Source organism: Procambarus clarkii, chromosome 20 (genome assembly GCF_040958095.1).
Source record: "Procambarus clarkii isolate CNS0578487 chromosome 20, FALCON_Pclarkii_2.0, whole genome shotgun sequence".
In the NCBI taxonomy this organism is placed as follows: Eukaryota; Metazoa; Arthropoda; class Malacostraca; order Decapoda; family Cambaridae; genus Procambarus; species Procambarus clarkii.
In genome coordinates this window covers 24,271,382-24,297,065 of record NC_091169.1, presented here as the reverse complement: position 1 = coordinate 24,297,065, position 25,684 = coordinate 24,271,382, and the positions used below count along the sequence as shown (strand labels likewise).

The window sequence follows — 25,684 nt, the reverse complement described above, 5'->3', positions numbered from 1 at the left end:
CGGTTTCTTTTCCTCTCATCTTAATTTTCATCATTGTAGGCTTCGTGCGTCTCCATTAACTCCTCAGCTGTCGACTACTACTGGGGGGAAGTTAATAAAATGTTCCACCTCTGCTTCCCGTAGATCAGAGAAGCCTCCCTCCATCAATATTCCTGATAATTTACACAATTTGATTTAGTTCCTGGTAAAGTCTAGAGAAGGTAGTTAAATTATCCAAAGTGAGGGACACTTTGTTCCAGCCAGTACTGATATACCCAATGACCTTATACCAAGAAACTATGATGACAATTGTTCACAATGTGTGCTCACCAAGAGTTAGATATTCCAGTTTATGGGGTTTTGCTCTATTGCATCTACCCTATCTTGATATTGTGCAGCATATAACATTGAAATCCTAATATTATTCCCTGATTAAGAGCTGTATCAATGAGCTTGCATTAGTTGAAATGAAATTGGTCTTGTTTGGAATTTGGAAAACTTCAGCTGGGTGACCTAAAGTATTGTTTAGCTATTGTAAAACCTTGAGAGGTGCTTTTTTTGATTTGTAAAATAGTTCTACCTGAGGCATAAGGCTTGGAGAAAAATCTATGAACAGGTAACATGTTACCCAATTCTTTTTTGTTTAACCTCTGATCCACTAGTAAGAGATTTGTGTTTGCCTTTCAAGGCATTGGTGTTTTCAGCAAAGAAAGTGTCGTAAATATTTGTGGAGAATGCTTGTGTGTGAGCACTTAGTTATTCAGATCAGAGACTCTTACCTTGTGTTGATCTGGGGGGGGGGGGATTGACTTGTAACAATAATAATGCCAGCAGTACACACAAAACACCCGCTATGTCAACCAGTTTGCTGCAGAATGAAATCTGCATCATGACGCTGCCACTGACTGTTCCAAATTTCATATTGTAATGGTTTCTAGTTTTACCACCATCCAATCTTTTAGAATAATTTCCCTTGTATGATATAACCTTTTGGCTGTTTAATTAACTATTCCACACACCCCTTCATCTCTTAGAACCAGACAGGAGCTTACATGGTATAAATTCATCATGCCTTGGCAGCCCTGTAGGCTTACCCATTCCCCCACGCAATAACTATCATTTGGTTGACGGTAATGTCCCATGGACAAATCCACAAGGGCCCTGATGAGGGTTCAAACCAACGCACGGGATGGTCCCAAATTCTGGGACTATCCCGTGCGTAGGTTCGAACCCTTATCACGGCCCTTGTGGAATTTGTTCATTTGATACATCACGTCATTGCGATTTTTGCGTCTAATATCCCATGTTTCATTTTAAAGACTAACCCTGGTGGTAAGTCTTCAGAGGAAACATTCTCATGTGAGATTTTCTTCAATCTGTATTACAATTTGTGTAATAATTTTCCCAGACATTTATGTTATCTTGGCTAAGGATTAATTAAGCTATGTTATGCACATGTCATTATGCTTGATGCTTGGAACAATGAAATGCAAAATGTTTAAGCTTAGCTCTTCCACCACCACTTTCATTGCTCAGTGATCAGCTGCTGCCAACCAACAACTAATTTGTAATACTGGTTATTACAGCTTTGTCAACTAAGCAAGTTGCATTGTCAATATTAATGGTCATGTTTGTAACATTTGCGATAGTGATATATTGAGCACATGTGCAGCATATTGTTTGCTTTCTTTGTCAACTGCTTGGTGACTCGTGCGCACTAAAAATATAAATTAACTGACTATTGTTGCCTGGCTAAGAGGATAATTATTCAAACTTTATTATATTTTGCCTAATGGCCAGAACCACACTTCTTGACCTAGTATGCAAGGTCCCATGTGCATAACAGGCAGAATGATTTTCTTTTTCAAATATTTCTTCCCAGATGGGTTCTTTTCTAACATTAATAATCGATTATACAGTATTAGGCATGTCAATTATTGACTTGCCTAACTTAGTTGTATTAGGTTTGGATAGGTTAGGTTTATCATTTTAGTTTAGACTCAAATATCAAAATTCCAATTACTGTATATAATAAAATAAAAAAATTCATAATTTTTTTTTTAGTATTTCACAAATTTGGCTTGTTGGGCAACTGGCTATTAGGTAAGACATTGTATATTTGTATATATATCTGTATACAGTACATATGAGAGTTTGAACAGAAATTCAACTGCCATAATGGAGAAAATTGGTTTGTTGTTCTGGCTTGGGTGATAGCTATATAGTGCTTTAGTGCTGTGTAGTTCCTCAACATACTTGTCAACACAATAGCTGTACATAACTGTTAATAAGCACTGAAGTTGAACGCATTCTTTATTTACCCTGAGGGTACCTTGATGGGGTTCAGATGATCAGTGGCCCCCATGACCTGGGTTCTGACCAGGCCTATTGATAGGTGGAGGACTGGTACTGGTGGTATTGGTACCACCAGTATTGGTACTGGTACCTACTGGTATTGGTATTGGTGGAGCAAACTCTCACAATTCAAGCCTGGCCTCGGACCGGGCTTGAGGAGTAGGAGAACTCCTAGAACCCCATCAAGTAGGTGATCTGGTCAACCAGACTGTTAGATACTGCTACTTGATGTGAAGTATAACTTCATTATCTAATTTTAACCAATTGCTTTTGTATTCTGTAGTCATAAATCTTTTACATCGAATTTGTTTTTAATCTGTGAATTTCTCATTATTTGTAAAGCATTCTTGCAAAGAAATTGGAGTGATGATAATTTGGAAATTATTAGTTTCCTATTTATGGTAATTTTCACACTGCTTCTCAGTTTCTCAGCCCTTCATTGTGTGTACAATCTTATTATTGTTATGGCTATACCAAACCATGCATTAATTTTAAGATGTGCCAGCTACAGCATTCTGGGAGTGCACACATTATAGGTGTACAACCATACGTGGAAATTTCCCTAAAATTCATTCACACTATGAAGGGATTTGTTGGAGATCTCCCTCACCCCAGACTGAATTTCTAGCTACAGCAGAACCTTGAGAATCTGAAATAAATAAGATCAAGCATATTAGTTTTTAATTTTGTCAGACAATTTTATTGGGGCACAATAATTCAAACATTTGCAAATGTTTAGATTTATGTATGCTGCATATGAAATTTAACCATTTGGCATGTCAGACGAGCAAGCTGCTGTCTAGCAAGTACCGGTCAAACACTAACCAACTGTGGTACAATGCCCATAAGAGGAAGGAATAGATGGCAGCTATATAGTGTTCTGTCCCTGTTAGATATGTGGTGTCAGAGGTAACCAGTAGTTAACCAGTAGTGTTCCATCCCCATGGCAACAAGTAAAATATATAACAGTAGCACACTTCATCCATGTTGGGGAGTCAAACTGCTGGGTCAGCAGTACAGTATTGTAAAGTATATTAGTAGTAAAGTATGTACAGTACAACCTTGATTCATTGCAATGAGGGATTTGTTGCAACCAGAGATCCTCCAGGATGCATTTCCCATGCCCTATGGGCTAATATCACTTTGCTAAATTATCATTTCAACCTATAATACACAGGTACCAAATGAACATGTCTGCAAAAAGATTTGGCCACATCTAGCTTTTCTCACGTCCCCAGCATCAAAACTTATTTTCAAAAGATAGCAGGGTCATACCTGTGTGAACGAAAACCTAGCCAACTCAAAATTAAAACAAACCATAGAATTTATTTAAAAGTATCCTCAGTAGTTCACTCAAGGCTCCAACTATTTCATGTAATGTTGAGTCCATCAACAAAATCATCAAAAATGTGATTAAGAGTCATATTAAAAGTTACCATTCATACCCAATTATTTCCTCCACACTATGGGATGATTTTACCGCGTTTTTAAATTCGACTTGTCATATGAAGGACAACTACAAAGAAAACCCATCTGTAAAGAGATTTAACCATATCTTGCATGTTTCCCATGCCCAAACCTCTAAATCTCACTTTCAAAGGAAAAAGGGGCCATATTTTATTGAATAACTGTACGGGGAAATTATTAGTTTGTCCCAAATCTCTGCAGCTGGAAATAAAGAACCATAGGAATGCAAATATCCTAAGGTAAATTTACACATCCCCTGCTTCAGCCAACTCATGTTTGTAGAGTCGGGTGAGTAAATCTAGCATGGAAAGTGTTCTAACTGGAGATTAGCTGAATCAAGTTTCCACTGTAGTTTTCTTGTATATTTGGACAATGTAATTATTTTCAATGATGCCACATGTAGGATATGTGGCATCTAAGTAGTGATCCTGCTCAGAAAAGGTAATGGGACAGTGGAGTTTTCTTAAATCGACTTACAGCATGGCAATAGCTTATTTCTGATATTTCCAGGAAATCTCACAGTATTATTAAAAGAAACTGGCACTTTAATCTTAATGCTGTAGCGTTTCAGATCATGTTAGATGCCATTAGACGATTCAATGTCTTTAAAGGATTTTGGCATAAATAATTGCAACGCATCCTCCGAATTGACAGTATGGTTTAATACGAAGTGTAATAAGTACATTTCCTTACTACCATACATAGTACATTATTGTACTTATGGGGCTGTTACATTTACCTCCCCATTTTTTCTCATTTTCTGTCAAGACACTCAGAATTTTAGGATAAAGTTTTTAAGTTCAATTCACTATACACAAGTTTTAAATATCAGGAATTTCTTTTTCAGTTTTATTAAACAATAGAGATTTTATACAAAATTTGAAAATATTTTGAGTTTAAAATTTATTGATATATTTTAGTTTTGTTTTATTAGTTTTATAAAACTGTAATATCAATATAGCTGTAGGTTAAGTACTAATTGTAATTAAGAAGCAATAAGATGCTTATCTTCAAACACTGAGGAGGTTAGGTCGTAGTTTTCTATTCAGCTTTTCAGGTAAACTCAAATATTCACAATATATTTGACAGTACGGTTTAATACTAAGTGAAAATAAGTACAATTCCTTACTGCTATGAATAGTACATAACAGCACTTGTGCTTTTACATTTACCTCTCCAATTTTTGGAGGACGGGCTGAGTAATTATTAAAACACATAAAAGCCTAGTTCATTAGCAGTACACACATTTCAAGGTTTATTTCAAAGAAATTAGCCAACTATATTTTTATATTCTGCAAAAATATCATGGTTGACTGAATTATGCTTGTCGGTTTCTGCATACTTCCTGAACGTTTATGCCTTCATTTATTATGCTCTTATACTCATGATATTGAGCGACTTGTGATCATTGTATACCTTGTTCTCATTTTCACTCTTTGCTAAAGTAATCTTGGTAAAGCAAAGTACTTTGCTAAAGTAATCTATCAACTAGCTGGAAGCTGCCACTAAATGCATGAAATTAACAAAATAAAACTTGCCGTTTATCGAGTATTACAACAGCTGTTAGCATGGAACTAGGGTTGTTTAATTACATTCCATACTATAACAGCGTGTTGTTAATTAGATATTGGCTTTCATGTGCAAATCAGCTATTTTTCTTTATGTAATAATAAACTTCATTGGTCCACAGTACTCACGGCAGTCACAGATCACACAACCTGCTGCAGCACCTGTCACGAGAAGTAAAGGTTGGTTGAACAAAAGATGGCTACCTTTATTTAAAGTTAATGCCTATTATCCAGCACGTCCTCTTTAGCATTCATGCCACTAAACTAGATCTCTTTGTAACTACTGTTTTTCAAGTCTTGATGTAGTTGTGTAGGATGCATTTGCACCTTTTCCAGTTTATTGATGTGCTTCTTGAGATATGGGCATCGTACAACTGCTGCATGTTTCAATTTTTGTCTCGCAAGAGTCATGAACATTTTTAGTATTTCACCAGAGTATGTGTGTGTATTTACTGTTCCTGCAGAATAGAGCTATTAGCTCTTGAACATGCCTTTCAAATCTATCGATTTTTTTCATCTATTATATCTATTGCACGTATTTCTCTTAACACATCCACATACACATCCCCAGGTAGCAGCCGTAGCAGCTGTCTAACTCCCAAGCACTTATTTACTTCTAGGTGAACAGGGCCATCAGGTGAAAGAAACTGCCCATTTGTCTCAGCCTCAACTGTGAATTGAATGCAGGCCCTTAGAACTATTACCCCAAGAGAGCTGTCCACTCAGCTTCAAAGCCATGTCTGTGCACTCGATTGTACTCGTCTAGTTGTGCTTGCTGGGGTTGAGCTTTGGCTCTTTGGTCCTGCCTCGACTGTCAATCGGCTGGTGTACAGATTCCTGAGCCTATGGAGTCTCCACCACACATCACTGCTTAATGCATTCCATTTGTTAACTACTGACACTGAAAAATTCTTTCTGTGGCTCATTTGGGTACTCGGTTTCCATCTGTGTTCCCTTGTTTGTGTTCCACCCATGTTAGTTTCTTTGTGTCCACCTTGTTAATTCCTCAGTTTTGTAGGTGGTGATAATGTTTTCCCTTACTCTTGTGTCTTCCAGGGAAGTGAGGTTTAACTCCTGTAGCCTTCCCTCGTAACTCATACCTCTCGGTTCTGGAACCAGTATGGTATACTTCTGAATCTTCTGTAACTTTTGTGTTTAACTAGGTATGGACTCCAGGCTGGAGCTGCATACTCCAGGATTAATCTGACACAAGTGGTATACAAGGTCCTGAATGATTCCTTACACAAGTTTCTGAAGGCAGTTATTATGTTGGTCAATCTACCATATGCTACTTAAGATATCCTTTTGATGTGGGATTCTGGGGACAGGTTCGGTGTGATATCAACCCCTATATACAGTATCTCTATTTGACTCTTGCAGGATTTCACCTCCCACGTGGTACCTTGTGTTTGGCCTCCTGCTCCATTAACCTAATTTCAGTATTTTACACTTACCCAAGTTAAACTTTAGTTACCATTTTCTAGAGCATTTAATGTGTTAGTGTTCGTAATAGCAAAAGTCTTGGTATGCAGTTTTGTCTTGATTATAGTACAGTACTGATGAGTTCTTTTTCAGATTTCAATCGGCCTCGCCAAAGCTACCTTGTGAAACCACCACAGAATGGAGAAGTTCGATCAAATTTGCAAAACAAAATTGGCCAATCACCTGCCAGATCTACAGAAAATATTTCAACATCTACTGTCAGCAAAGCATCATCTGTACCAGCTTGTGAGTGTTTTATTGTCTCATTATAAGTATAAATTGGCAAGGTTAATGTTGACCTGCTGTGACCATGGTCGCACTGTGCTCTAATTACCCCATTCCCTCAAAATAAACTACAGACAAAACAGTGTATTATACTTTGGGTTGTTTATTATGGTACAGTAGATGGAAATGTTAATATTTTGTAAGGGGGAATAATCTTATTTATCCAGCTGCAGAGTTTTCTCAGTACATACTTTATAGTGTGTTATTTAAGAAAAACACAAATCGTGCAGCAGCTTTTTAGTAGTACTGTATTGTACAGTTTGCTGACACTGCAAATAATTTTAGTTCAGGACATTCCATCAAAAGCAAGTTTTTTTTTTTTTTAGTGTTTAGCCATTTTTAATTATGCTTTAAAGGTAAAATGTACATGCTATACTATACTGCAAGTGTAACATGGGGCAGGGTAAACTAGTGAGTTTTGGTATGATTGCAAGTCTTGAACATCGATGTACTCCTGAAGAGTAGTAGTAAATCTTCCTCCTTGCTTTCTTGGAGCAAGAAAAAAAAGGGGGGGGGGGGGCTTATTTTGCCTGTGTCAGTGCCAAAGATGAAAGTACAAAAATGCCAATATCTCTTGTAATATAATCCAAAAGTATACTTAAGGTAGGCATCAAACAGAAACCTGTTGGAAATGGTGAACCATTACAGTATTGGTACTGCAAAATGTCCAATTAGAAAATACCTTGAGGAAGCACTTGGGTACTTATAGCTTGGTTAGTACTATAGTAGCACATTTAATTTCTTGTAACATTTCCCAAATGCACACAAAAGAAATGTGCATTTATTAACTTTTATTTCAGTAATTGTGAATTTGACAATGTTTGTTTATGGAACAAATTATGTACTTAAGCCCACTGGATTGTTTCAAGTGGAGGTTAGACATCTGCAGTATACCTCTGAGAATGTTTGTTCAAAGTAGGCAACTAGACCGGTGGGGGCTAACCTCACAAAACATTGCAGGGTAAATGGTCTGGGTTCCAGACAGTGCATTGGGTGGGGTGATTGTAGGGTCCTGTGTCCACATTCTGCAGCAATGGGCAAATTACACTAATTTCCAAGCTCACTAAAAAAAAAACCTCGCTAATTCATCTATTATATTGAATTTTAGGATGGGCGGAGGTGAAGGTAGTATTGTACTCAGAGGATGGGGAGAGGAGGAGGATAGGGCAGGAGACATGGGTACAGGAGGTACCTGTAATAGGGAAGGAGACATGGGTACAGCCGAGTACCCCATATTGTGTGTGTGTGTGTGTGTGTGTGTGTGTGTGTGTGTGTGTGTGTGTGTGTGTGTGTAAATAATCTCTAGGATATAAATGTTAGCATGACATTTTTTATTTAGTATTTAGTGACTATGGTTACAGAAATGAAGAGTAGGAGAGAGGGAAGATTGAGAGGCGAGTGTGAGGAACGTTGGCGAGAGGCCCAGGTTCAGCAAGGTATCCCACCTAGTACAGTACTTGTATATGTAAACAAGTTTGGGTGGATATATATATATATAGGATATGCCTTTTATGGAACAGTAGTCCTAATGCAGTTTCCTTTCTTCTAGTGTTATCTATGTTTACCAATTCAAAAGACACAAATGCAGATCTGCAGTGTTCTCATGAATTTGGCCTATATTGGATGTCTTATGTCAGGTATTACAACAAACCTTGAGGACTTGGCAAAGGAATTAGTCAATATGATTATGCACTAGGGGTCTAGGACCAGATTTCATTGGTGTGGACACTAGTTATAATTATGAAGAATCAGTCTAGAAATGAGACATCTTGCAAAGATGGCCCACTTTAAACAAAGGAATGGTAAAAACTAGACTAGTTTCACTTCTCATATTAAAAGTTGTGGGAGGGTGTTAAAAAGCCACATTACCAATTTAATAAAAAAGAATAATTTGTGTAATCCTGACCAAGTGGGCTTTAGAGCGGGACGATCTTGGCTTTTGAAACTACAAAACTAGTGTGTTGTTATTTCTTGCTTTCATAAACATTTCAAACCATCTTCATTATTTAGGATGGGATAGTTTGGGCCAGAGTGAGACGTGCATATGTATCTATCACACTTAACAACCAACATTTTAGTGTGTGTTGTATGATATCAACTTGCTCTTGTATATTGTATTGCTCCTGGCTTAAAAAACAATGTATTTACTAATTTTGTTATGGTAAAACCTTCCTAATCAGTCGGTTAGTAATGTCGTTTGTAAAAGGTTGTACAGTTTTGTCAGTAATATAATTATATATTTGATATAAGTATTACAGTGATGTGGTTAATTTGGATACTATGAAAATTTGATTAGCGAACGTGTTGCTATTGTAGGGCGAGGAATAGCTGTTGCTGTCGGTTCATTCGGTAAGTTTGAAGATGGCGTAATATAGATAATGTGGAGTTTGTGTTTCATCTTTATAATCTACGTTTTCCACATCCAAAGGAGGATGATTTGTATAGAATTTCCTTTATTCGGCAAAATTATATTTTTAAAATATGGCTACTGTATATATATTTATCTAAAATATCTATCCCATGCTATGTGGACTTTTATATTTATTCCTGCATCCACTAATATATTTTTTATCACCTTACATTTAAATAGCAAGAGTTACTTAGTCTTTATTTGTACCCTTGCAGACCTCTGTATCATGACCCATTTCAGCAACATATGTCAGTGTTCTTCCCTGGTATTATCTTGGGTTAGGTCTTCCTCTTGCATTCCTTGACATTTTTTTTATTTTGCCATTACCATTTCATCTTGTATCTATTGAAATTTTTTTTTATCCACATGTTTTTACACATCGTTCTCTTGAAATATATATTCTTGTTTTTTCTGTTTGCCTTGTAAATTATTTCTGATCTTTTGAGGTCCTGCACATTAGAATAGGCAGAGCTATTGCCTTCCTACACACTGAAAAGTGAGAGCTTCATGCCCTACTCTTCATTCCAGTGTTTAGTGCATTCATTTCTGTCTGTTGTGTGTCCTTGAAGCTGTTTTTGTCTGCGAACTCCGAGGTGACTTTGTTTACTCTTCCGTGGCCATCACTGCTGTTCCCACTTGAAACATTTGGTTAGGTTTTCCAAATGTTGATTTGTACAGCATGTAAGTGATGCAGTTTACATTTACTTATTATGAAAAATAGGGATGAATTGGAAGGATGAGAAATGCATTCTTTATATAAAATGAGACGGGTAGACCAAAGGAAAGCATATAATAAGGAATTATAAGTCTTCCAAGAAAGGATCGAATGGAGGAGGATTGTAGATTTTGTTCTGACCGTGCAACCTGCTGTTTCCAAAGTGTTACTTTAATATTATATTTTGCCTTCAACTTTACGCTTGTAAGGATAATTTTAAATTTATCTGCTGTCTTGCAATTCAGAATTTGTAGTACTGTAGTGCCAGATCCTTTTATTAGGCTCCACTGATTTCACTAATATAATTGTAGTTATTAGAGACTTGATAACTGTATCACCTGTTGGATGTTGGTAATTACCCAAGTGTAGTTACATAATGAGAGCTACGCTCGTGGTGTCTCGTCTTCCCAGTACTCTGTCATATAATACTTTGAAACTACTTGGGGTTTTGGCCTTCTCACTTGGCTTCTCCGAACTGTCTACTACTGTCTGAAAAATAAAACTTTCTAATGTTTTGTCTGCACCTTTTATTTCTTTAGCTTGAATCTGTGTTATCTTGTTCATGATGTTCCTGGTTTCAAGAATTTTTGTCAATTTGGTCAGTTCCTGTTAGTATTTTGTAAGTGGTGATCTTATCGCCTCTTTTTTTTTTTTCTTCTATATTCTAGTTTTGACATGTTTAATGCCTCTAGTCTCTCCTCGAATGTACAGATGTACAGGTAATTACATTGCCAGTAGGTGTATAGGTTAGTGTGCTTGCACACTGACAGTTAATGACTGGTAAGTCAAAGAATTCACATTTTACGAAGTGTATTAAGAGATTTAAATCCTGTAAATATTGATTCCTTTGGAGAAATTGAAAGAATATAGACTTATTTGAATAAAGCTTTGCATGCACTTCCTACGTGGTTTCGCATGGAGAAGTGTCTGCAGGAGTGTGACAGCTGTGGTGCAGCTTTGAACAGTTCACAATGTTCAAAACAATGTATGAATACTATGTGCATGTAATAGTTTATACATTTTTAATTTTATAACAGCTGGATTGGTAGTATGACTACAAATTTTTTGGGTGCAAAATAACTTAATGTATATATTTTATATTTTATAATTTGTTGTTATACAATATATAGAGCAGTACCAATGCATCCATTTTTCCACTATAACTTTTTTTATACATGGGTATAATCTGTTTATACTCCATAATGTTTATAAAATATGCATCACATTGTAATATGTGAATTTTCTTTGTACAGTACAGTATATAAATAGGCTACACCCAGGGCCGGCCGGTGCTACCAATAGGCCATCTAGGCAGCCACATGTGGGTGCTAACCTCAGAGGCGTAATACTAATCTTTTGAAAATTGTTGACCAAACCACACACTAGAAAGTGAAGGGACAACGACGTTTCGGTCTGTCCTGGACGATTCTCAAGTCGATTGTAACTCGATTACAAGAAATTTGACCCAGCTCGCCAACATGTGTGAACTTGAAGTGGTGTTTGCTCGCTTTAGTGATTTTTGTCATTTTCTCTTGTATTCTTGGTAAACATAAGTGAAATAAGTGAGACATAAATGAGAATTGATGTGAATGTTAAAGCTGAATAATGAATATAAATATGAAGTGTTTAAACATGAGAGAAGGGCAGCATTGGGTAGGGAACGTGGTGATGAATTTGAGCACATTATAGCCAATGTTAATGCACCAACAGTCGGAATAAATTTAAACCGATATTGGTCTCTAATTCCCTCCATTCCCTCACAAAAAAAGAAGTCCCCGTGGGTAGGCGGAGAGATAAAGGACAGAAGAATGAAAATAAATTTACAAGTGAATTTTGTTATTTTCTTGTCAGCAGATAATAGAGTAGTTTAAGTGCCCATCAATTTAGTGTTTTCCTCCCCAAGTAAAGTAGTTGGTCTTGCCGAGGGAGAAAATAGTCTGGCACCGGCCCTGGCTACACACACGTTAAAAAACATTCATTTTCAATAAATAGAGCAATACAAAGTGTAGTAATAAAGATTTGTAGCCTATGTAGTTGAGAGTAAACCATACAAAATATTGTATTAATCTGGAATGCGCACAGGATAGGTTATTAGTTTTTAATATAAAGTAATGCAGTATTATGTACTGTATTTGGTTTAACCTAGGTAGGTTAAGATAAAATACAGTACTGTATTAATTGTTTCTGAAAAAAAGTTTTATCATTTTAACATCAATAAATGTTTTGTCGGTTTCATTATAATCAGCTCGGCGACGGAGTAATGTGGTTAAGGAAGTGGACCGTATTCAGAAAAAACGGGAAGAACGTAGAAAACAGCAGGCAGAAAAAAAGGAAGAGAAGGAAGCCCTTATGAATCTTGACCCAGGAAATCCTCAGTGGGAGTTTCTTAATATGATTAGAGAGTTCAGGTGAGTATGATATTAAAGTACCATTGAAATGTGTCAAGTGTGGTGAGGCATTTCTGGTAGACAACCTTATGATTGTCAAATTTCTTTTTAATCATTAAAATTGGGACGGTGATATATTAAAAATTGAACAATTTTATCTCTTGATGGCACATTTTAGAATGGCTGCATTTCTGCTCAAATTTGAAATTGACCCCTTTCTGCTTAATTCCAACCCTAATTGCATCTAGCATTGACGTGAAGTAGAACATTCATATATTAATGTTTTAAGATTGTATGCTTACATGACAAATTATCCAACAAGGGATTTTTATATTGCACACTTGCCCCTTGTATAGTTAAGAAGAGCTGCATAAAAACAGTATCACTACTACTATTTATTTTTGACTAGAACAACCATGAGAGTACCCTGGTGTGCAGGCCATGCATGGTTTCTACTGACCATTCAAAGTTTCATTGAACACATTTGGTTTATGGAAATTAATCAAATGTAACCTAATCTAGCCAAATGTATCATTCTTTTAATATTATGAATATAATACTGGGATGAAACTCCTAAGAACATCTACCATTAGATGGAAGATATTTTAACTGGAGGGTGATGTGATCTGTGGACTCGTGTCCTTTTTCTTCCTTTCATACAGTTGCTTGAATAAGAGGACCCTGTAAATCTCAATTTTGTAGGTGCAGAGAGCACAGTAAAAGTCTATAAATTCTTGGTAAGACCATGATTAAGTTTTAGTTCCTTGTTTACAGATCACAGTTGGAGTTTCGAACATTAAAAGATGGTGATCCTCTAGAAGAACATCAAATTACAGTTGCTGTCAGAAAAAGACCACTTAATAAAAAGGGTAATTATAATTTGATGTATTTCATGTGTATTTTAGAGATATTTTGTAGATCATGCAGTTTAATTGCTGTATATTAAATTACATGCCCCTATTATGGTGGTTTAGCTGGATCTTCACAAGCAATTTATTAATGTATAGTCATATAAATATATTTTTATTTACTTTCAGAGGAAGGTAAAAGAGAGATAGATGTTATCACGATTCCAAAGAGAAATTCACTCTATGTTCATGAGCCCCGAACAAAAGTTGACCTAACGAAATATCTTGAAAATCAGAATTTCAGGTTCGATTATGCATTTGATGAAACCTGCAATAATGAACTGGTTTATAAGTAAGTTGAAAATGTTTATATGCATGATTTTCTCGTATGATACTTTTTCCATTCTTTCCCGTATTCATACATGATTATAATGAATAAAAAATTGCTCTTACAGTTATATTGTCTGAAATCTTTTTTAAACATGCTCAATGGAGGCTAAGAATCTGATTAAACTACATACATGCACTCTTACCTTCACTATATGCTACGGTGGCCTAAGGATAGCTAATGTCAGATTAGATGAGCAGACATTATATTTAGTCATCCATAGCAAAAAGCTTCAGTTTTTATCATGTTTCTTAGTAGAAAAAATGATTCAGTTTGCCAAAAAGAAACTAGCATATGAAATTTTTTTTCATATGTTTAATTTCTTAGTCATAAGCATTTGAAAGAATTACAAATTTCTTTTTGTTATGTGGCCATCTTTTAAATGGAATATTTAGATTTGTTAATGTTTTACTTATGATCACATCACTGCTTGCTTTAAGCCATATGTTCACTGCGATCAACTTTCATATTTAAATACACCTGAAGTTGGGTTCACTTGTGGTACTTTACTGTAATGTTGATTAATATAGCTATGATAGCACACGTGACTGACACACTTGTACCTCAACAGGTATACAGCAAGACCACTAGTTCAGACCATTTTTGAAGGTGGTATGGCAACCTGTTTTGCTTATGGCCAGACTGGATCTGGTAAAACGCACACCATGGGTGGAGATTTTCAGGGCAAGAATCAAGATTGTGCGAAAGGAATATATGCTATGGTGGCAAAGGATGTATTTATCTTCACAAAGAATCCAAAGTATAGACAACTTAATTTACAAGTTTCAGCTAGTTTTTTTGAGATCTATGGTGGTAAGGTAAGATATAGTGCATTGTAAAAATTAAGTATTGTATAGTGGCTCGTTTGTGACCTATGAAACTCATTTCTCGTGAATGTTCATTGTATATTACCTCATTTTTTCTACTTACATTGGCAATTCTGGGTATCTTGCATATGTCTAGAGAATAGCATATGTGTATTATATGTCCCTTTGATCTCCTTAAGCACATAAAAGCATTTAAATGTATTATTGATACTTGCTTTGTTTTTAATTAAATGTTTTGAAAATTTCAACAGGTTTTTGATCTTCTAAATAGCAAGACGAAGCTTCGTGTACTTGAAGATGGTAAAAATGTGGTCCAGGTGGTGGGACTTCAAGAACGGGTGTGTGAAAATGTAGATGATGTTCTCAGACTCATTAGTTTAGGTTCTCAAGTGCGCACCTCTGGTCAAACAGCTGCCAATAATCAATCGTCACGTTCACATGCCGTCTTCCAGGTAGGCTTTAATTTTTATGGAGTGATGCATGAAATATTAGAATGATCAGTGCAATAGTTTTTGGAACAAAACATTTCTCGTTTCAAAAACCTATTTAAATTTTGTAATAAATTGTAGAAACAATATTAAATGTTCAAGTGTAACTCACTGGTCATTTTGCTATTGTTAAACTTGCTAGTACTAAGAGTTTTTATTCATTGTAATTATTATTTGACAGATCATTTTAAGAAATTTGGACAAAATTGAGAAGCAAGGCGATAAAGCTTACAAACTTCATGGCAAGTTCTCACTCATTGATCTGGCTGGTAATGAAAGGGGAGCAGACACATCCAGTGCGAACAGACAAACGCGTAAGTAGCTTGTACAAATGTTTATGTATGTGTTTGAAGAATGATTTAAAAAAAATTTAATGAGACATTTGTGGCTATTTTTCCTGACCTTTGTAATATATTTGTATATTTGTAACTAACGAGCAAAGTTGACGGTGAAGGTGATGTGGAGCTATACTATACAAAAACACAGGAAATCATCTTTGTGAACATAAACTCTACACAATTTCATACACTAGCAATTGAAACAAAAAGTTAACATTAACAAAAATAAAACGTTTGGATTAATAAAAATGTAAGTTGGACATTAGCTATCCCTCATCTTTATTTATTATTTATATATACTTACATTCTTGTATAGCCACTAGCACGCATAGCATTTTGGGCAAGTCCTTAATCCTAATTTTCCCCGGAATACGACCCGCCAAATCGTTTAACCAGGTACCCATTCACTGCTGGGTGAACAGAGGCTCCTTGAGAGAGTAGGAAGAGGGGGGTAACTTTTTTTCAAGTACTATACACGTACGTCTCTGATAGGCTGTGAGGTGCCCACTGCCATTTTGAGTTTTACCAGTTAATCTAGTGAATGGATAAACATTTGTATGTATTGCATCTTGTTGGCTTTAAGGGGAGTTAATTTTATGTATTCTAACTTAAATTTCATGCACATTTTTTTTTAAATTAGGAACACAGGAAAAAAATATATATAATGCATGCAGCAAGACACATGCATTACATTTATTTAGAACACCACATGAAATAGAACATGTACTACAGAAATATTTTCCACTCACCAGATTAACTGGTAAACGGTCTCAGAATGGCAATGGGTGCCTTACAGCCCATCAAGATGCTAATGTGCATTCGACAAGAGCAAAGTCTCCTTTTGAGGGTAAAGGAAATGCGGAACATAAGTACATGAAAATGTGCAGGCAATCGATTTCACAAACTACTCGTATACATCTTCACACACTTGCAAACACCAGCAATTAAAACAAAATTAACAATAACAAAAAGAAGCAACATTTAAATAAAACAAAACAAAACATTTAGATTAATGATGATAAAAGCTAGATTATATACCTGTCATCACAACACTAACATTAAGATCTGATATGGAACATGGTAGCAGTGTGTTGGTACTATTTAGTGATTTAAATTTTTGTCCTTCCTCTGTTCCTGGAAACAAACCATACATCCATGTGTAGTGACTCATTTTCTCGAGACCCACGGACTGTTAAGGTATGATTTTAACATGCAAGGTATCAGTGTGAGGAGGGGGGCATGTTGGTAGCAGTTTTAATTTACCACTACAGTCCCCAAATACAATTATTGTGAATTCCATAAAAACTCTGCAGACAAATTTTGGTTGGTAAGACTTACACTAACAATAAAGGTTTAAGAATAGCCTTGCAGCCAACACTAGGATACAGTTGAGCAGGTTTGAAGAATGGGTTGGATTGGTTTGTGTGTGAGGGGTAGGGTGAAGGAGGTAAATATTTAGAACACCAAGAATGGTTAAACAGGCCTCTTGTGGTGGTTCCTAATTCTTACGTTCTTGTGCTGCTGCTTCTTTACTACCAACGCTGTCTATTTTGTGTTTTGCTCATTTTTCTCAATGCAAGTAGCTCTTCTACGTCTCTTGCTTTCCCTTAATCATTACTCCAGATTCTATTCATTGCATAGTCCTGTACATATTTAACCTGCCTATCCCCATTGAGATAAATTGTCGATATGGAAATATCCTTGATTGCTACCATGCATTTGAGCTACATCATTCTAGTTAGTTTTTTTTTTTTTAAATTATAGTATTTTTGTTCAATTTTTTATAGAGTTTTATATTCCACAGGAATGGAAGGTGCAGAAATCAATAAATCTCTGCTGGCTCTAAAAGAATGTATCCGTGCTCTGGGCCGTAAAGGAGCACATTTACCTTTCCGTGCCTCAAAACTAACTCAAGTATTGCGAGATTCCTTCATCGGAGACAAGAGCAGGACGTGTATGATTGCAATGATATCTCCAGGAATGTGTTGCTGTGAACATACTCTAAATACATTGAGGTTAGTTTCATGATTGGGAAAAGAAAGTATTAGAAGATATGGTAGGTTTTCTTTACTATGATTTCTGTATGATTTATACCCTAAATTAGCCATTTTGTTTTCTATAGTTTACAAATTGTGTTATTGATATACATTGCTCTGGTAATGTAAGGCTATTGTTATGCATTCAAGAAAATGTGGTTATTCATTAATTACATGGAAAAAATCAGTATGTTAATTCCATGAAGATTGTAATGTAAAGTACTCCATGTAATAAATTATTTCATTAGGTATGCTGATCGTGTAAAAGAATTGGGAATTGGTGACAATGTTGAGGGTGGCTACAAGTCTTCTACTCTCGAAAAGGAACCAGATGAAAATGGCACCGTTGATACAGACTACACGACGCTCTCAAATTTGAATGTAAGTTTGATGCATAAACTGTTTTGGAATTATTGCATATTATAAATTTCCATAATTATAACATTCTTGCCAATTCTGTATATAAAAAATATATTTTTAAATGTATAAAAGTAATATATGAATGTATAGGGTGTATCACCTTCAGTTGTACAGCATTACCAAGGACCTTTGGCCTCGGAGAAAGCTATATGGCACTCGAGGGAGCCTTGTTAGTTTTCCTATTATCAAAAAGAGAAAATGTGAATTGTCTAAATGTGTTGTTGCCTTATTTTGGGCTTTGAAATATGGAAAAGTACTGAAATAAAAGTTTTTTTGACTACTTGGATGCAATACTCTCCACTGTTCCCCTGAATACATAGGGTATTTTTAACCTGATGACCAACTTCCCAAAGGCCTTTGTTGACTAGGGGCAATAACCCATACCTCAACTGACCGACCTAATCCAGATAAGTAAACATCCATGAATGCAAATCATGGTGAATATAGGTTTATATTAAAAATGTTCAATAAAGCATTCTGCACACACCATTGCTAATTATGATAATGGTGTCAAATATAGTGGTGAAAAAGTATCTTAGAAAAATTTGTATAATGTAGATGAGCATAGCAAATATAAGTTGGAGCAGCAGCTGGTTTGAGGGGGGGGGGGGGGGGGGGAACAAATTTTCTTTAATTTTTTAGCAAATTTTTTTTTCTCCATAATTCTCAGGAAAATGAGATGAGTGCAGATCAGCAGGCATTCCAGGTTGCCATGGGTGCTGTCCAAGAAGCAGAGGAGGAAGTTGTTGACCTACATGGTCAATACTTTGCTCACAGAGATAAAATGGACAAGATGCTTATTCCTCTGTACCAGATGACGAATGAAGTAGATTATGATGTAGATGGTGAGTACAGATCATTAAAACATCAATTATCTAAATATGGTAGATTTACCATTTGTACTGGAATACAGTACAAGGAATTTTGTGAACTTTCTGAAATTTAGTATGTAGATGGCTACCATTGCTTAAATTCTGGTATACTTTCAACAAAAGACAATATTTTCCTAAGATCTGTGGTTTTACTCTGTAAAACTGCAGTCACTGAGGCCAGCTTGACACTTGTGTAGTGTAAAATTCTGTATTTCCTCTTTCAACTACAGTTGCAAGATTAGTCATTCAATAATGATGGACTAGTGACAGATTTACAGGGTGCACACTTGCCCAGACTGTCAAAATGTTTGCCTCTAAAATTAGTAGTAGCTGTAATGTGCTGTAGAGTAAATTTAAATGTGAAATAACATTGTCACAACTTGGAGCTGGTAGATAGTGTGTTCCATGAAACCTACATTTTTAATATTCTTTGCTGGAATAATACAAATTTCTTTTACTGTAGTGTTTACTAAAATATTGATATTGTTTCAGCTTATGCACAACAGTTGGAGGATGTAGTGTTGGAAAACATGGAGTGGTGGACTCAGTTGCGAGACCGTGTTATCAAACTGAGGCACCAACTGGAGGAGGAAGAACAGCTTTCACGTCGTCAGAATGTATAATTATAATTGAAAAATAATCCATCCACTGGTGCACACACGTACATTGTGCATGAATAATTTAAAAGCATAGTTTTAATTTTTGTTTACATTAATCTGCTCAGTGCAGAGACTAAAGATGTAAACCTAAAAATAATGCTTTACTGCATTTTATATTTAGTGTGAGCAGCACACACGAGTTGGTAAAGATGTATATATATAGTCATTAAAAAGTGGCCATTCCCATTTACACCTCAACACAAGCTTTGAAACTATTCACATAGGTCCCCTTTAGGAATGGGAAATACGAACTCCTAAGATCTGTGATTAATGCCTTCCTGTTACAGTATCTTTAAGTGTTTGGCATACTTTAATTTGATCTTGAGAGTGGAGAGCTTTGTACTTCTGTTGGTAACATAATTGCTTTATTATTGCTACTTTTCCTTGGCAGTTAACAATGTCCATGTTAATTACTGATATAGCAATATTTGAAATATAATGCACAATTAAGAAAATTGGGCAGTGATTATTTTAAACATACAACTCGAGTAATATAGGAACTTCTCATGTGGCTTAAAACAAGTCTTGATAAATGTTAGTCAGTTTGAACAAGCATCTTGCATAAACAGTTACTCTTAGTTTTAAAGTTCTGTGTATTGTATAATAAGGTGAGCAGTCTTTATTTTTTTTTTCAAACATGTAAAGTATGGCTACAATATTTAGCTTGTATCATCCAACAGTAAGTTTATTTTTCTTAATTATAACACTGGTGTTACATTTCTTATCTCTAAAGGGGAAAGTTGTATTGTGGCTTACAATAGTACTAACATTCGTGATGTCCTCTTTTATTGTGTGCCGTGATAATCCACTATTGTCAATAATTTGCTGTACTATGCGAATCATTTATTATTCAGCAGCCCTCATTGTTCTTGCATCGTGTCTGAACTGGCTCACATTAGTTAGGAAGTTTTTACTTGCTAATGTATGAAAGGAAAATTTATATAATAAACTTTTTAAGGAAGAAAATTTCTCATTACATACAAATGTTACACAGTCCACTCATGTTTCTTGGTCTATTTAGTGCTCGTGTAATAGATTAATTCCTGTCTGATACACTAAAACTTGCGCCTTGCTAGTGGTAATTGTTTGGTTTTAACCGATTGTGATTATAATATCAAAATGGATGAATACAAAGTGAACAAAGTGTTTGAAATGTGTGAATAATGTGTATTGTTGAATGATAAGTGGACCGAGTGTGTGTGTGTTTGGTGTGCATGTGAGGAAGAATATATATAAACAAATTGGTTTTACTGAAAGTTTATTATTTTTATGTATGCATATGAGTTTTTGACTTATGCATGATGATATATAAACCTGCTTTAATTTTGTCAATATTATGTAAGGTACATTATAGTTGGGTTGATACCCATTTTCTCAACCTAGTCGATTGCTGAAGTGGTTCAGAGAGATTAAGAGGATAAGAACTTTAATATTTTATCATGTACCTCTCATACACACAAATGCTTAAGAATAAACCTGGTCAGATAAATGCCACAAGTAAAGGTAATTTATATAAAATAATCTACTTTCATGAGGTTCTTTAAGGGTACTACAAATAATTCATTTATAAAAAGGCTCACCTTGATACATTGACCAAGCTTTGCAATGCTGTGTTAAACGTTACCGCTCTGCAGTTACAATTATATGATGCTTGTTCATGAACTTGGCGTAAAGTACTGTACTAAGCTGGTTTACCATAATTTTAAGTAGGCTTATATTGTGATATTTATTATAAAATAATGCCGTAAAAAATAAGCAGAATGGTGTATCTTGGAGATTTGTGATCTTGTATTTTATATTTATGTAAAGGTAAGAGATCCAGTAACCATGACCACAAGAACATTATGCTACTCTTAACCATTCAATGAGCAGCTTTTCCTCATCAGAACATTGCTACCTTGATCTGTTATCTTTGTCGATAAGGGATGCAGGGTACAGTTTTCTGGCATTATTATTTTTTTCCATTCTGAAATGATAGTTGCATTACTGACCCTGCAACATCTACTAATGTGTTATTCCTCTCGTTTTTAAAATTGACTTAAAAACATGAGCTGATGCATAAGTGATGCAAGGGCTTATGAAACATTCATATCAAGGATACTACTGTATATATTGGTAAGTTACCTAAATCGATTGTACTCGTCATATAAACAAAAATGTGAAAACCTGGAGAATCATTTTGGAAATGTGTGAATGGTGTTCTTTGCAAAAGTAACATTCCATATTCTTTTGAAGACTAATGTATATGGATTTGTGAAGTTCTACTTTGATATCATTCAGAATTTAGATTTGTCTCCCTTTAAATAATAATAATCCTTCCATTACCCCTAAAAACATTTGGCATCAGATATCCAAAAGTTAATTGTGAAGTCAAGAGGAAAATGTCATAGCATTGGTTCATTTAGTGGATAAATTGGTCAGTTTTTTCTATGCTCTGTATCAGAGCTGTTTTGGCCCAGTTAACCAGTGTAGAAAGGCAGCCAGTCACTGTGTCCATGAACTGCTTGTATTCCTGTTACTAGTTGTCTTCACTAGCAGCTTCACTCAAGTGTTTGGGTTCAGTGTTCATCTTCTGCCTTATGCATGACCTAGTGTTTTCAGAAAATAGTTCTGGAAACCCTCATACCCACATCCACAAGTTTGTATATAAGTAGGCTGTAAAAAGTGGATTAAAATTAATTTTAGCAATCTTCAAGTTTTCATCTTTATTTGAAAACCTGCAGGGAACATGGCTCTTCTCTTCAGCAACTCATAATATTGAACATGTCATATCATACATATCTGTTATCATCCTTCCCATATGCTTTCCACCTATGTATCGTCTTTTGATTTGAAGTTGTCAGCACAAACTTGCACTTCTGTAATATAAATGACCTAATTCTAGTTGACAAAACCATTAAAAGAATAGAAGTACACTATAATAATTTAACAAAGATTCTCAAATTGTAATTTTCATAACTACCTGCTTGATGGTGCTTTTGAAGTGGTGGCAGGCCAACTGATGTATTTTTTAATCCGTGAATTAACCTCGTAAGAAGTGACTGTTTGTGTTGATTAAACAAAATTACTGCTTCTAAGTTTGAAAGCAATCTCTGGCTATTTTTTCAGGTTACAAAATTTGTATCATCCTTGTTCTCAAAAGATTATTTTTAATGCCTTACTGTATTGTAAAAAAAATATTTAATGTAGAACACAGCAGAGTAACATGAACTTGTGAATGTTAATGTTGCCGTTTATGAAGTTCTCTTTTTAACACATCAATAAAAAGCACAAATTAATGTAACATTGTATTTTTCATCTTTGTTGGAGACTGTTGAATAACACCAGGTAATTTGATCTGGAAAAAGAATTGGTTAACAAGTAGGATAATTTTTATCTAACTAATAACTGTTATTGTGTATCGTAATTTAAATTCAGGCATTATGGTAATTTAGACATGTATTCTTAGATTTCAGAACCATGTTATCTTGATGACACAGCACTGCTGCTAAACAAGTAATTAATTATCAAAAGAAGGCACCAAACCGGGAAGGTTATGTAGCACCATCAAATGCGCAAAATAATCAGAGGGCGCTAAATATCACCAAGGATGCCAATATGAGAACAAAAACGCATAAGGCGAACGATATCAAAAGTATCCGAGTCGCCAAGAATTCTATTGAGGGACAGGTGACCGCGAGGGGCGGTCGGAAAGCAAGACACACGCTCGTCCTGGAAGTCAGGACATTCAAGAAGGACATGCACGACCGTATGCTGCTAAACAAGCCATTTGTACTCTCAAAAGCTAATTCATTACTTTGATTTGCCAGTTGTCATAAAATTGGGAGCCATTGAGACAACAGATGCTTAGCTATTAAAAATAATTTACATTTCTACCCCTACACAGTTACTCTTATAAATTGTATTATCCCAAAGTCATGCAATGTCAGCATCCTGATTTTCAGGGTGATTGTAACTTGCTATCCAATGTCCCATATTTGCTTGTTCCTCAAAAAAGTCTGAATTGGATGCCTTGGACTTTGCTAGTCTTTCACGCCTTCCCAGTGAGTGGTTCCTTGATGTGGTGAGGGGGGGGGGGGTTCTTGTGCTCTGCCCATGGTAAACGAAAGGGAAGATGTGTGGGCTGACTCCTGCTCCCCCTCTTCTACTTCTGTAGCAGTATGCAAGCGAATGGCCATCTGTGTGTTTCCGTTCTTCATTTGGTTAAGCTTACCCAGCAGCTCCAGTGTTGGGGGTAGGGAAAGGAAGGGGGGGGGGGGCAGTTTGTGGTCTACCTGAATCAATCTGCTTGTCTAATTAGACTAGATCAAGTGGGCGTTGTAGGGTTGGTATCCCTATCAGTCCCTGGTATACCATTCAGACCATTTAATGGTTACCTGTTGTGTACTGTTCGTTACTCCTGAGGATGCTTGTCCCATGTGCTAGTACTTTCCATGGTGGACTTCCATACCTGGCACCCCCCACCCACATTGAAATAAATTTATAATTATGACTGCATTTCTCTTCACTCATGGGGTAGGCTGTTTACAGAGTTGGACTGTAATGGAAGATTGGGCACCATAGTTCTGGCTGTTGTGGACCCAGACCAGGCTTTGTCAATGGTTACCCCTTTTGATCCTCACACTTTCCCAGCCTCTTGCTTGGCAGGGTTGACCGTAAGTCTCTAATGATGACTGCCACACTACCTGGAGTGACACCCTAGTTACTAAATCGCATTTCTCTCCTTCCAAGAGGCCCGAGGTGATGTCCTCATCACTGAGCCTGTACATTTTCAGCAACAGCTGCTACATTCCAGGATTTGTTTGGTCCTGGTATGTGGTCTAAATATTTTGATGTTTACCTTTGTGACTTGCATGCATGCACACACAACCCTCCTTTTCTCCCTCTTACAGAAGCTGGATGTTAGTTCAGTTTACTCTCGCCCAGATAGACACCCTCTTCGAGGCTCTGGTGTGGTTCTTGAAAAACACCTTCCCCCTCTCCTCATTTTGCTTTTGCAAGTTTCGTAGCACGAGATGTTTTAGTAGACTTGGTACAACATGTCTCCTGTTGCCATGTCTCCTGTGTCTTCTTTCCCTTCTCCCCCTGATCCTTCTTCCCAACCCTCCCCACAGTCTCTTAGCCCTCCTTGCCATCTGTCTGTCCAGGCTGATGTCCATCATCCTCCCAGCAATCTCCATGTTGTTCACTCCCGTTCTTATTCTCCTGATGAGACCATCGAGTCTGTCTCCCAGTACATTGTTGGAACACCTGTCTGAGTCAGAAGCCTGGCTCCTCTCCTTCCTCCTCCCCAGCAGGTAAGAAGGCATCACTTTCTTCCTCACCCCCCCCACCTCTGACTTTATCGCTACATCCCCCCCCCCCCATTTCGGTAGTTGGGCACCCCCTGTCCCAGTGGCGAGAAGTAATCCTGACGTGCATGCAGAACTTACCAGCAGGGGCAAGTAATTATCAAAGGCACCAAGCCGGGAAGAGAACACGGCACTGTTTCTCTGGATATTCAAAAGGAACGATGCCACTATAGGGACATAGCTGTTCGTTGCAAAAAGAACAAAAGATTATCTGTCTGAATACATCGCTTACACAGACTGGAAATCCGGCCCAAGGCAACCGTAAGAAACAGACTAGTACCAGAACAGATTTATGACTTAGGAGGAAAGGCTACGGGAACTAAATGACACGTCCCTGGAAGACGGAAGAAACATGCTCACCTTCAAAATTCAAAGAAATTGACCGTGGACAAAACTATGAAGCATGGATGGAACACGAACAAGGGGACAGGTGGATACCGAGGGCCCAAATAAGGGAATTATCAGGGAAAAGTGCAAAGCCATTAGCCTATATATCACTTGGAAGGAATCAGAATTTGGGATGGGACCGGGGAAAAGAATGATGGACAACCACTTTGATGGTCGGGGATCGAACACCGACCTGCATAAAGCGAGACCGTTGCTATACCGTCCAGCCCAAGTGGTTGGGGGAGCCACAGATATTTTAGAGATTTTTCAGTGTCGGTAGTTAAGATGGAATGCATTAGGCAGTGATGTGGAGGAGGCAGACTCCATAAAATGTTTCAAATGTAGATGTGATAGAGCCCAATAGGCTCTAAAATCTGTACACCAGTCGATTGACAGTAGAGAGGCGGGACCAAAGAGCCAAA

At 36.5% G+C, this 25,684-nt stretch overlaps 1 protein-coding gene and 1 long non-coding RNA gene across 10 annotated transcripts in view; one reads left to right on the top strand and one right to left on the bottom strand.

The window, feature by feature from the left end:
* The window catches only part of Klp10A (kinesin-like protein 10A), an 84,582-nt gene extending 61,780 nt beyond the window's left edge, over positions 1-22,802 (top strand). For all 9 annotated transcript variants that reach the window (XM_069327738.1, XM_069327737.1, XM_069327736.1 and 6 more), the window contains 12 exons: positions 5,492-5,549; positions 6,945-7,097; positions 12,507-12,669; positions 13,423-13,517; positions 13,686-13,848; positions 14,456-14,702; positions 14,963-15,163; positions 15,381-15,513; positions 17,342-17,552; positions 17,822-17,954; positions 18,664-18,838; positions 19,358-22,802. In XM_069327738.1, the coding sequence (XP_069183839.1) occupies positions 5,492-5,549; positions 6,945-7,097; positions 12,507-12,669; positions 13,423-13,517; positions 13,686-13,848; positions 14,456-14,702; positions 14,963-15,163; positions 15,381-15,513; positions 17,342-17,552; positions 17,822-17,954; positions 18,664-18,838; positions 19,358-19,488 (1,863 nt within the window). In that variant the 3' untranslated portion in view covers positions 19,489-22,802. The remainder of the gene's footprint in view (positions 1-5,491; positions 5,550-6,944; positions 7,098-12,506; positions 12,670-13,422; positions 13,518-13,685; positions 13,849-14,455; positions 14,703-14,962; positions 15,164-15,380; positions 15,514-17,341; positions 17,553-17,821; positions 17,955-18,663; positions 18,839-19,357) is intronic.
* Positions 1-25,684, bottom strand: part of LOC138366618 (uncharacterized) — a 120,928-nt gene that overhangs the window by 20,522 nt on the left and 74,722 nt on the right. The window lies entirely within an intron of this gene.